A 12,302-nucleotide genomic window follows, 5' to 3' on the forward strand; every position below is an offset into this window, starting at 1 on the left:
TATAAATTACCTTACTAATTTGAAGAAATGATTTATTTATATTCATGTAAGTGTAAGTTAATATTTACACGATAAATATAATTTACCATGTCGTAAAAAGATATTTGATTATTTAGTCGATTTTTCGATACTGCATTATTTAGTGCGAGTCCAAATCTACATGACATAAAAATTCAGTTTATTGATTACCATGCACATTCTTTTCTTTGTAGTATATATAACTTTTAAGTTGAAGAATTAAGATCTATTGATCACTCTCGTATGTTTAGCTTATAATTTAAAGGTTCAGAAAATTAACAAAAACCTTATGAACTAGAAGGATGCAAAAAATTATCGAAACCAAACCAAATTGTTTTCTATTTCAAAACACAATACCTATGTTTTGATGCCATACAAGAACTCTAAAAGTTGCATTCACAATAGACAAATGCAACATTATTCATACTTTTGCTTGCCTGATAGGGGCAAGTTATTTATTCTACCAAGTTCTTAACCTATAAACTAGTATAACATAATTCCTGTTGCAGCTGTTGGACACTCGCAGCTACTTCCCCGCCGCGATCCGGCCCTGTTTCCTCAATACATCCGTCCCCTACTGGTTCCTACAAATCCAGAGAAGCAAGATTCAGTAGATTCCTTTGTGTAATCTAATTCAGCATGTAAATGTTTGGGAAAAAAGAGGCTATAGAGTTCGCAGATTAGTATGATGATGGTATTGAGTTTAAATGAAGAAGTGCCAATTCTGACATCAACTTGTTTGAGACTGAGGCATAAAAGTTATTGTATATATTTACTAATATATATACCAATTGGCCATCTAATTTACCAAAAATGGCCGGAGTGTACACTACATATACACTCAAAAAGTTACCACTAAGTATTTGAATATGAAGATTCGTTACCTGCAGCAGCCATATCCTCTGCGTTGACAGAAGACACCTAAAAATTACAATGCAAACAGTTAACTTTCCATACTGGATGTTCGAAAAACAGTTAACCATCCTTCCAAATATGACACAATCAAAAATGTCTTACCGCAACATTTTCATTTCTCTGGAGAAATTCCTGGCCACCCAAGAGTTTTGCCTGGTAAAAAGAGTACAAAACATGATCATGCCAGTCCTAATTCAACTAGCCCTAAGAAATTGAAGTAAAAATTGCAAGATATGCTCACTTTTGATAGTTGAATTAGTTCCATAGCACTCCTAATGAACTTCTCATATGCATCAGCTTCTTGGACAGAGTTGATATTCTCCACTTGTGGTTCGTAATACCTACCCGATCCAACAGAAAAAATCATTATAAAAGAGGGAAATCTTTTAAAATATCAAAAAAGAGAGACAGGAAGGAAATATAGAGTGAGCAACTCTTCAACCTTATTTTCTGTTGTGCTTCACTTAGCCTTTCTTTAAGCTTATTAAGCTTCTCCTCATGGCTCTGTTTTGGAAATACATAAAAAATAAATCAAGTTACGAGTTTTCAGTAATAACAAATATTGGCAGAAGGTGATCCCCTTTCTACATATTAATCTTACCTCAACACTAAAGCACGTTGATCAATCATCAGCATTGTAAAAATACCCAACAAAAGAGACAAAAGTTATTCAATCATGTAGAAAATACCATACAAAAAGCAAAAGAAATAAACTTGAGAAGTCATGTATCTACTCTAACAAACTAATAGACTAATACATATACACACAGAGTGCAAGAGGAGAGTGGTATACATCGCTATCTTTTCCACCATTTTGCCTTCATGTTTTGATTGTGTGAGAATCTCCGTCAAAGGCTGCAAAATAAAACATCAGATGAAATTCCAAGGACTTATCGGAAGAGGCTGCTGATCAATGTGTAAAACTTAGTACCTGTTCATTTGGATTTTCAGGAGATCTTCAACAAAAATAATATAAAATTAGATCAATGGTCAGTTAAACTAGAATTGGCAAAGTCTAATTCATGGATTTGGCATATTGAAATAAACATACCGCTTGTTCAGTTCGCCAGCCTTGTTCATAGCAAGGAGCATGACATCCTCAAGACTAAGCAACCAAAAAACAAATCATATGAAATTATGTACTATAAACGAAACGTAGAATGTTCATTGTAGAAATTTCATTCACCTTTCTTTGCTAGAATAGCTGGTCACTTCACCCGCTGGAGAAAACATTAGAAGACCAACATCAACATCACATAAAACAGCCAACTCATTTGACTTCTTAAGAATGGTATCCTTGCGCTTTGAATAGAACTGTTGACGGGATGTTGGATCCTCAATTTTCTTCATCACAAGCTTAGTGCGACCCATGGAACAATGCAAATTAAACTAGAACTGGAAGTTAGATGCAGGGTTGTTCTTCAATGAGCTAAGAAATATATAGATCAACAAAAAAAAAAAAGGAAAAAAAAAAGTCAAAGCATTTAATGTATTGACTTATTTGTAAGTCAAAACACTTACAATCTAATACTCCCTCTGTCCCAATTACTTGCCCACTTTTGAATTGACACACCTATTAAGAAAACAATAATTGACATAGTGAGTTTACCATTTTACCCCTATTAATTATGAAGTGGATGAATTAAAAACTTAAGATTTTCAAAAAGTTTTACCTTTTTCAAAGTAATAAATTGAGGGTATAATAGGTAAAAAAAATTTGTCCTTTCTTGATTTGTCAAAATGGACAAGTAATTAGGGACAAAGGGAGTAGAAAATCTAATATTGAATCACATATCAAAAGATTTTGAGAAGAAAACAAGTTTAAGCGCTAGTCTTAGTCAACACTAAAAAATTTCTACACAATTAATGAACAGAAATCTGTTGGGTTTAACCTGCTTAGTGGAAAATAACAGTAACTCCTAAGCTCTTTCTTTTACATAATGATATTAGACAAGTCCTATTTATCATTTTTCCTAGAATTATAATGGGTATATGATATAATTATAACTTACAGAAGAATTTATATTTTGATATCTGAAGAGAAGTATAAGGTGTATGGGAAGATCACAGTAAACAGAACTAAAATAATACATCAGTAAAACAAATTTATAGCATTGCACCATAAAAAAACCCAAGACATCTAAGTCAAAGTTGGATTAAAGATTTTAAGTTTATAGGTTCTGAATTTTAAGACAAGTCAATGATTGGGACCAGGATATATTAGTTGTACATATTATGTGATTTTTGACACAAATATAGAGTTAAAATCAAAACGAGCTAAGCCCATGGGGCCGGCCCAACCCAACCCGTTATTGGGATAGGGTGGGGATAGGATTTTTCAAGCCCATTTAAAACTAGGGCTTATAAGCTCGGCCAATATAGGCTCTTGGCCCTTGAGGCTTGATCAGGGTCGGCCCATGGGCCAAAACTTTTTATTTAAGGGTAACTTACAATATCTCACTAGTATATAATTTAATACTTAAATACACGCTATGTTGTAATATTATGAATCTTACCAAATTTTTGGTACGTCCAGATACATGTATCTCAAAATATATGGACTCAAAATTAGGTTAATTTGTTCTAGATACACTCTATCCAAGTAAATTCGCATGTACCTAGGATACATAGACAAATCTCACGCCCTCGCCTCCTCCCACCTTGCTTGTCACTCTCTTATCTCGCTCGCGTATCTGGTATGCGAGATACATACTAATTATACTAGATTCTTTTGCTAGTGTTATTGAAACAACACCATTGTTTGAAAAGAAAAAAAGAAGGGCTAGCCCGCTCCAGCCCTCGGCCCTCTTCTAGGGTTGGGTTGAGCATTTTCAGTCCCTTCCAATTGAAGGACTGATCGGCCTAGCCCTTCAAATTTCTTGGCCCGCGAGGCTTGGCCGGGTTTGGGCCGACCCTTGTTACAACTCTGCTACTGGGTGTTGCCGAACCCATAACTTACGAGGAAGATCCACCCAACTAATGATGAAACATGATACTTAATAACTCTACAACAATAAAATAGTTATGAGAAAAAATAGGTCCATATCATTTGACCTAACCATAAAATATATGTTCACAAGTTCCAGGAAATATTTTGATGTCCATATATTATGTTCTTTTTCTTAATAGGGATAAGACATAAGTATCCCCTAGACAATGATCGAAATTTTAGAGACACATCTTAACTAAACTAAGGTTCTATTAACCCCCCCCCCCCCATTTTTTTTGTAATTTTATACAACTTTTTGGCTTACGTGGCATCCAAGCATCTCCCACACGCCTCAACTATGTGGAGTCACAGAGTGTGCCATGTAAGCCAAAAGGTGTATAAAATTACAAAACAAATGAGTTTGCGGGTAATAAAACCTTAGTTTAGTTAAGGTGTGTCTATGGAATTTCGGCCATAGTCTAGGGGGTACTTGTGCCTTATCCTTCTTAATAACCGAGAAATCCTCAAGATGGCTAGACACTTTTGTGATAATAGGTCTATCATACTACACTTTTCTATTTAAATACCAGGCTTTTTTGTGGCAGGGTTCATCCAAACTTGAATCGTGCACTCAACTCATACATAACATGCGGTGCTCTTACCACTATACCAAACCCCCCGGAGGCAATCCATATATTTAGTTCTTCATATACCTATTCAAATTATAGCCCAAAATTTTTTCAATACACCCTTTGATCATGATACGTAGAATCCAGTATCAACTAATACTGAATGGTGAACCCAAAAAATTCTTCTCTTTTATTTAGTCATGACTCATGACTGAAACAGACAAGCTTCAGATTATTGAATATGAACTGAGAAAATCATAAAAGCTAGTAAACCTCAACCTTCACGGATTTACTACTCAAATAGTGCTATCTTAACTCCCTTCTTAAAAGAAATTGTCTTTCGAATTGAAGTAACAAAAACTTGTCTTCCCAATGTATCATATATATATATGGTTGTTTTGCAAGGTTCCAGGTTGCCGTCAAAATTAGCATTGATATTTTACACGACCCAGAGTTCAACTACTAACTTAACTTTTCGTCTTAGTGTAAAAGAGGTTGCCTAACATGTTCAAATAAAGCAGTAAGAATAGTAAGTAAAAAACACACAACATTTTTACGTGGAGAATACCCAACTCTAAAGGTGTAAAAAATCACGAACTGTACCCAACTCAAAAGGTGTAAAAAATCATGAACTGTACCCCTACATGATTTGACTCCAACTTCACTGAATCAATGAGCCTTAACAGTTTAAGATTACAAACTCTGTAACCTAAGGAACTAACTCTAATTCTTAAATTTCAAGTCATGGATTCAGATTACAACTCTTGCAATCTAAGGAACTTCTGATTCCTAAACATATAAATTCAGATTACAACTCTTGCAATCCTAGGAACTAACTCTAATTCCTAAACTTCAACACAAATCTCCAAGGTATGTGTTCCCAACTCTTCGAGCTATCCCAACTTGAAGACAACACTCTTAATTCAGTTTACAATTCCCTGAACTAAGATTACATCAAGACTCAATAACAAAGAAGAACTCACAATGCATTAACTCTAATAGGACCAAGTTCTTCGATGTGTTCCTTCAATTTGCTGGTAACACTTACGAAGTCAATTTTTTCAATTATCCTTTTTTGCTCGATAAGTGCACCCTATTTTGAACGAATTCATCTATATTTAAGCGCAATTCTTCATGGAGTTATACTTCACTTCAAACTCCACATTGACTTAAACTCTCTCGACTTAAGAGTTCTACTTCAAGTGAGTACTCCTTCTTCAATTCAAACTCCTTGCCTCTTTAGACTCTTCAAATCAAATTCATTGATTCTTTCTTTTCAATTCATCACTTGTTTGTTTCCTTGAGTTTTATCATGAAATTGCATTATTCATTTCTTGATTTTTGTTGTCTTTATTCATTTAAAAAGCTTGTCCGAATTCAATTGCTCGTGTCAGTGTACCTTTAGACCATGTTGACTGACGTATTTCATCATTCTTTGTCAATCATCAAAACTGAATAAATCCCAACAAGCATTTTCTCAAGCATTTGTGCATATTGGCTGCAGGAAGATGTCTTTCTTTTCACTCATTTTCTAATATTTCTGAATTGTAATTCCACTTCTTTGCCACATTCGTATTACTAAACGTGTTAAATTGTCCTGGATACTTCCACAAGGCTCAAAGAGCTCCCATTACTTTTTATTATCAACAAGTTTCTTCTTTGCCTTGATTTCCTCTTTCCCGCATTCGTCTTACTCTACTCATTAAATTACCCCCAATACTTCCCAACATTCAGTGTTCACTTCCCATTATCATCAATAAGTATCTTGTTTGTTTTGATACATTCCAATGTTTTAATGTCACGACCAAATTAGGTCCATGACGGCGCTAAGGGGAAAGAATCCCAAAGCAAGCCTTAACATAAATCTACAGAAAATTGGGTAGAGTTTCCTTTGTTTTTAGGCCTATACTAAATTTTCCCTGTCGCGGAAATTCACAACGCAGCCAATAGCAACTATAAGCCACCACATAATATCCATCAATGATCTAATTGTCAGGCAATAAAACCAATTCATCTCCAAATTACGAAAAAGGAAGTTCCAAACCAGTCACTTGACTACAATATGAAGGACTAATCATGACTCAAATCAAAGGAATGAAAAATGGAGTGATTCTAAGAGTTTTTGAAGAAACTAAATAATACCATAGCAAATCAATAGTTCTCTTGCCACGCGAAGCAATGCGAGGCTCACCAGGTGCTACCAAATCACACTTTCTAGTTAATGAAATCCTCTTCAATACCACCTGAGTTCTCTGTAAAAACAATTAGCGAGGAGTGAGACGCTAGCTCAGTGAGTAATAATACTTAACCACAACCATTTTAATGAGGGACAAGTCAGAAAACATGCTAGTATAATAATCAAAATGATGAAATAATGCCCTTTCAAAAACAATACAATATTCAATCTTATGTGCCTCATATAAGCAAAATCAATGTAAATACTTAATAGTAAACTCAGAAAAATACTTTCATATCAAATCTTATATCTGGGAGGTTTCCAAGGATGAATCATGTAATGGCCTTCTCTTTAAGAAGTAACCAATAACAGTGAACTCCTCATAAAGGAGTTAAATATTCATATCAGTAGATCCCTACTCGAGGGATATCAGTAACAATATACTAGTTCTACCTTCCCACTAGCAACGGCTTTATCAGTAATCAGTACTACAAGGTGCACCAGGTCTAATGACCCCGCCGTTAGCTACGGGATTCATCAAGGTCTACTCCCATTTATACTTTTCTTGTAATTAGTAGAAGCATTTCAAAATCGAACAGGGCATTTAAATCTTATCAAATCATATCATTTCAAAGTTTAACAATCACCTGTCAAAACACTATTTCTCAAATAAGTGTAAAACCTTTTCAATAACAGTAATTATATCTTGTAAAAAATGAGATCATCTCAAATAATCTTTTCAGTATCATATCAAGTAAAAGACTTGTCCCACATGCAAGTTCAAACAGTCGGTAACACATTTACTTTATAAACCATGTAAAAATCATGAAATTTGTGAAATACAAATTGTGGTAAGATTACTATTCACAGTACTCGTGTAGAAATACCAAACTTGTCATCGCAAGCAATCCATATGGCTCCCTTCAATCAATCTATAATCACGTTCATATCAATTTCATGTTAGTTTCTGCGTTTAAGGTAATCCATACTATAGTTAAACCCAGCCCTTTCATGACTGGCTCATCCGCCAAGTCGCCTAATTGGGGCTTAAATCGCACAAAACAGTGTTATCTTGATTAGTATAACATTGAAATAAACTAATATAATCTTACTGTTCGTCTATTTCCTTTCATAGATGCCGAAATACAAGAGCTTAGTCTAATCATCTAAGGTACCCACTCGAATTCCAAGAATTTAACAGGTTCATCTATCTCTTTAACCCTTATTTTCTTAAACTCTTACAATCCCAATTTTATAGTCATGGAATCTACAAATATAAATCTTTAAGTTGAGTTAAGTTCAGAAAAGTTACCTACCACTTCTATCTCTCTCATTTAAATATCTTCCAACACCTTTAGCTTCACTCGAATGGAATGGCAGATCCATGATTTTCTTCCTCCTTCTCGCTTTTTCACAAATAGCAGCCACAGAATCCTTCAACAAAGACTCCAAAGATTTTCCCTTTACTTGCAACGTGAATTAAAGGAATAGGGTTAGGATTTTTATTTTTTTTTGTTTGCTGCCAGGTTGCAGCCTTTCCTCTCATTTTATTTGTATTATTTTTTTCAAAAATACTTTTTGGTCAAATAAACAATTTGTCTCCTATTTGTTTTTAATACTTACTAAAATGGCATATATGCCCTTATTTCAGAATAGGATATTACATTTAAAGAGCTCCAATCACTTTCTATTATCATCAAGTTCTTTACTATGTTAACTTCTTGAGGCATAGTCGTTGTTGCAATGAGAATGATAGTGGAAAGGACCAAAAACATTTCATGGCTAGTATTTACCAATTATATAAAATTTTCATTCCCACGGATCAAAGAAAAGCTTTCATTAAAGCGTCAACGCTGGTTCAAAAATCGTTTTACATTGCAATTTTGAACCCGTTTGTGGAATTCTTGCAAATTTTTTGAATCCCCTTGTTAAAATTCTCACTCCACAATTACAAAAGTCCTTATACGGAAGTGGAGGGAATGAGGTAGATGTATTATCATATCCAATACTGTAAAAAAGTACCTTAAAATTACATTTTTATAGGCAAAATCATTTTGAAAAGTTTGAAGAATCTGAGAGAAAACTTCTGCTCCTCAAATAATTAACATGTCCATTTTTGTAGAATTACTTTTAAGTCGAAGAGTAAGATTCTTGATCACTTACAAAATGAATAGAAGAAAGTAGTTTTTTCATTACTACTATGCCTAGTTTCTAATTAAAAGATTCAGAAAATTAACAAAAACATTATGAACTAGGAGGATGCAAAAGTTACCAAAATAAAAACCAAACTGTTTTCTATTTCAAAACACAATACCTATGTTTTGATGTCATATTCTAAAAGTTGCATTACATAGTAGCTATATGCAACATTATTCATACTTTTGCTTGCCTGATTGGGACAAGTTATTTATTCTACTAAGTTCTTAACATAATTATATTCCTGCTGCAGCTGTTGGACACCCGCAGCTACTTCTCCACCGTGATCCGGCCTGTTTCCTCAAAACTTCCATCCCCTACTGGTTCCTACAAATCCAGAGAAGCAAGTTTCAGCAGAGTAACACGCAAGTGTTTGAAAATAAAAAAAAAAGTTGCTATAGATCTAGTTCACTTATTAATACAATGATGGTATGAAATGAGTTTAAATGAAGAAGTGTGGATTCCGACATCAACTTGTTTGAGACTGAGGCATAGAAATCATAATGTATATTTATTAATATATATATCATTCGGCCTTCTAGTTTACCAAAAATGGCTGAAGTATAAAGTATAGATATTTCAATTAGTATAGAGTACACACTACAGATACATGTGTACCTATTTTGTAAACTAGATGACCCTGAGGTATTGACCTGAAATTTTCTCTAAGATGATATGACAGATATAAGGGGTACTTGAATTAGATCACTGCAAATCAGATGGTCAAACGACCTCCTGAACCGGTAGATTGAGGGTCCGAGTCATGCTGGAGGGTAAGTGGAACACTATTGATCCTCCTGATGAGTGGAGTGGGAAAAAAGAAGACCTCTTGAGACTTCGTTAACTTTTGGGAGCGAGAGAAGAACATTCTTTCAATCATTTCATGTTTTGCAATATGAAGATAGTAGTGCCATTTTTTTCTTATTCAGAGATTGACAACTTTAGGAAATACAACATATATAAAGCACTCAAAAGAGTTACCAGTAAGCATTTAAATATGAAGATACGTTACCTGCAGCAGCCGTATCCTCTGTGTTGACCTAGAAATAATAATGCTAACAGTTAGCTACTTTCCATACTGGATGCCGGTAAAACATTTAAACATCCTTCCAAATATGAAACAATCAAAAATGGCTTACCACGGGATATTCATTTCTCTGGAGAAATCCTTGGACAGCCAAGAGTTTTGCCTGATAAGAAGAGTACAAAGCATGATCATGCCGGTCCTAATTCAACTAACCAACAGCTACTATTTATTGAAATAGAAGTAAAAAATTGCATCAGCCTTGAGATATGCTCACTTTTGATTGTTGAATCTGTTCCATATTACTCCTAAGGAACTGCGCATATGCATCAGCTTCTTGGACTGAGCTGATATTCTCCACTTGCGGTTTGTAATACCTGCCCCATCCAAGGAAGAAAAACGTTATTCCTTTTTTAGAAATAGAATATCAAAAAAGAGATGCACGACAAAAAAAGAAAGACGAGAAGTAAATAAAGAGGAACTCTTTAACCTTATTTTCTGTTGTGCTTCACGTAGTGTTTCTTTGAGCTCATTAAGCTTCTTCCCATGAGCCTAATATGGAAATACATGGAAAATATATCAAGTTACAAGTTTTCAGTAATAACAAATATGAGCTTATTACTACTGGCTTAAGATCACCCAATCCAAGTGATATATCCTTGGAGTTTTTTTTAAGTATACACTAATGTGGAAGCATCAAATCTTACCTCAGCACTAAAGCACGTTGACCAATCATCAGCATCGTAAACCCAGCAAAAAATGAAAAAAATTATTCGATCATGTAGAAAATACCAACCAAAAAAAGGAAAAAAAGAAAAGAAAGAGAGAAGTCATGTATCCACTCAGACGAACTAATAGACTAATACATATAAACAGAGTGCCAAAGGAGAGTGTCATACATAGCTATCTTTCCAACCATTTGGCCTTCAGATTTTGACTGTGTGAGACTCTGCATCAAAAGCTGCATAATAAAAGTCATGTTAAGGTCAGATGAAACTCTAAGGACTTCCCGGTAGAGGCTGTTGATCAGTAAAAGATGTGTAAAACTTAGTACCTGTTCATTTGGATTTGGTATGAGTCTTCAACAATCATGTGGATTGGGACGACAAAGAAAACATTTGAGATAGTCAGGTAAATGGAATTGGCAAAGTCTAGTTCATGGATCTGGCATATTGAAATAAACATACCGCTGATTCACAGACTTGTTCATTGCACGGACCATGATATCCTCAACACTAAGCAACCAAAAGAAATCATATCACATTTTGTATCATAAAGAAAATATAGAATGTTCAAACCAAAAAGATCATTCTAGAAATTCCATTAACCTTTCTTTGCTAGAATAGATGGTCACTTGACCAGCTGGAGAAAACATCAACAACGCAACATCTGTATCACATAAGACCGCCAACTCATTTGACTTCTTAAGAATGGTATCCTTGCGCTTTGAATAGAACTGTTGACGGGATATTGGATCCTCAATTTTCTTCATCACAAGCTTATTGCGACCCATGAGAAGATGCAAACTAGAACTGGAAGTTAGATGCAAGGTTGTTCTTCAATGAACTGAGAAAGATATAGATCAACAGAGAAAAAAAAAGGAAAAAAATAGGTCAAAGAATTTAATACGTTAACGTGCTAGTCTTAAGTCAAACCAGTTTAAAAAATCTAATATTAAATCAGATAGAAGAATTTTGTGAAGAAAACAACTTTCAGTGCTAATCTTTAGTCAACACTAGATTTTTTCTGTGGGCGGTAACCTGCGGAATGGAAAATAACAGTTAATGAACATAAATATGTGGGCTATAATAACCTGTTGAATGGAAAATAACAATAACTCCTAAGCTCTTTCTTTCAAATAATGATATTAGACAAGTCCTATTTATCACATTTCCTAGAATTTTAATGGCAATATGATATAATTTCAATGTATAGAAGAATTTATATTTTTATATCTCAAGATAAGTGTAAGGTTTATGAGAAGATCACATTAAAAAGAACTAAGATAATACATCAGTAAAACTAATTTATGTCAGTACAGAATAAAACTATTTCTTTTTAGTATGCCTATAGCATTGCACCATAGAGAAACTAAGATGTTTAGGTCAAAGTCGAATTAAAGATTTTAAGTTTATAGGTTCTGGATTCTAATACAGGACAATAATTGGGACCGGGATATTTTAATTATTACGTGGATTTTTTGACACAAATATAGAATTTGAAACAAAACTACTGGGTACTGCCGAACCCATAACTTATGGCATAGATCCGCCCAACTAATGATGAAATATGATACTTAATAATGCTACACCTTTAAAACAGTATAAGAAAAAACATGTCATATCATCATTTGGCTGAGTGACTTCCTCCCCTCTCGTCTATCAGCTTTACCCTTGACCTAACAATAAAATATAT

At 34.2% G+C, this 12,302-nt stretch overlaps 2 protein-coding genes across 24 annotated transcripts; both read right to left on the bottom strand.

The window, feature by feature from the left end:
- Positions 1-307: 307 nt before the first annotated feature.
- LOC125877466 (agamous-like MADS-box protein AGL104) lies at positions 308-8,171 on the bottom strand. 23 transcript variants are annotated; one of them, XR_007447606.1, is made up of 13 exons: positions 7,984-8,171; positions 7,529-7,599; positions 6,634-6,743; positions 2,455-2,506; positions 2,120-2,362; positions 1,985-2,038; positions 1,865-1,889; positions 1,535-1,788; positions 1,376-1,437; positions 1,175-1,274; positions 1,036-1,086; positions 903-939; positions 308-602 (listed from the first exon to the last, which is right to left on the bottom strand). XR_007447606.1 is itself a non-coding variant. In XM_049558753.1 (11 exons), the coding sequence occupies exons 1-10, from the start codon at positions 7,999-8,001 to the stop codon at positions 874-876; spliced, it is 648 nt and encodes a 215-aa protein (XP_049414710.1). In that variant the 5' UTR covers positions 8,002-8,167; the 3' UTR covers positions 310-602; positions 872-873. The 23 variants fall into 23 exon arrangements, 1 of the variants encoding a protein (XP_049414710.1); XR_007447615.1 differs by lacking the exon at positions 7,529-7,599 and having other exon boundaries at positions 309-602; positions 2,120-2,322; positions 6,693-6,743; XR_007447609.1 differs by lacking the exon at positions 7,529-7,599 and having other exon boundaries at positions 309-602; positions 6,693-6,743.
- Positions 8,172-8,944: 773 nt separating this feature from the next.
- On the bottom strand, positions 8,945-11,644 carry LOC125877465 (agamous-like MADS-box protein AGL66). The gene is made up of 10 exons (XM_049558752.1): positions 11,216-11,644; positions 11,075-11,122; positions 10,942-10,966; positions 10,787-10,848; positions 10,595-10,601; positions 10,378-10,439; positions 10,165-10,264; positions 10,003-10,053; positions 9,876-9,903; positions 8,945-9,190 (listed from the first exon to the last, which is right to left on the bottom strand). Exons 1-10 carry the CDS (start codon positions 11,398-11,400, stop codon positions 9,165-9,167), a joined length of 594 nt encoding a protein of 197 aa, XP_049414709.1. The 5' UTR covers positions 11,401-11,644; the 3' UTR covers positions 8,945-9,164.
- Positions 11,645-12,302: the final 658 nt, after the last annotated feature.

Source organism: Solanum stenotomum, chromosome 9 (genome assembly GCF_019186545.1).
Source record: "Solanum stenotomum isolate F172 chromosome 9, ASM1918654v1, whole genome shotgun sequence".
In the NCBI taxonomy this organism is placed as follows: Eukaryota; Viridiplantae; Streptophyta; class Magnoliopsida; order Solanales; family Solanaceae; genus Solanum; species Solanum stenotomum.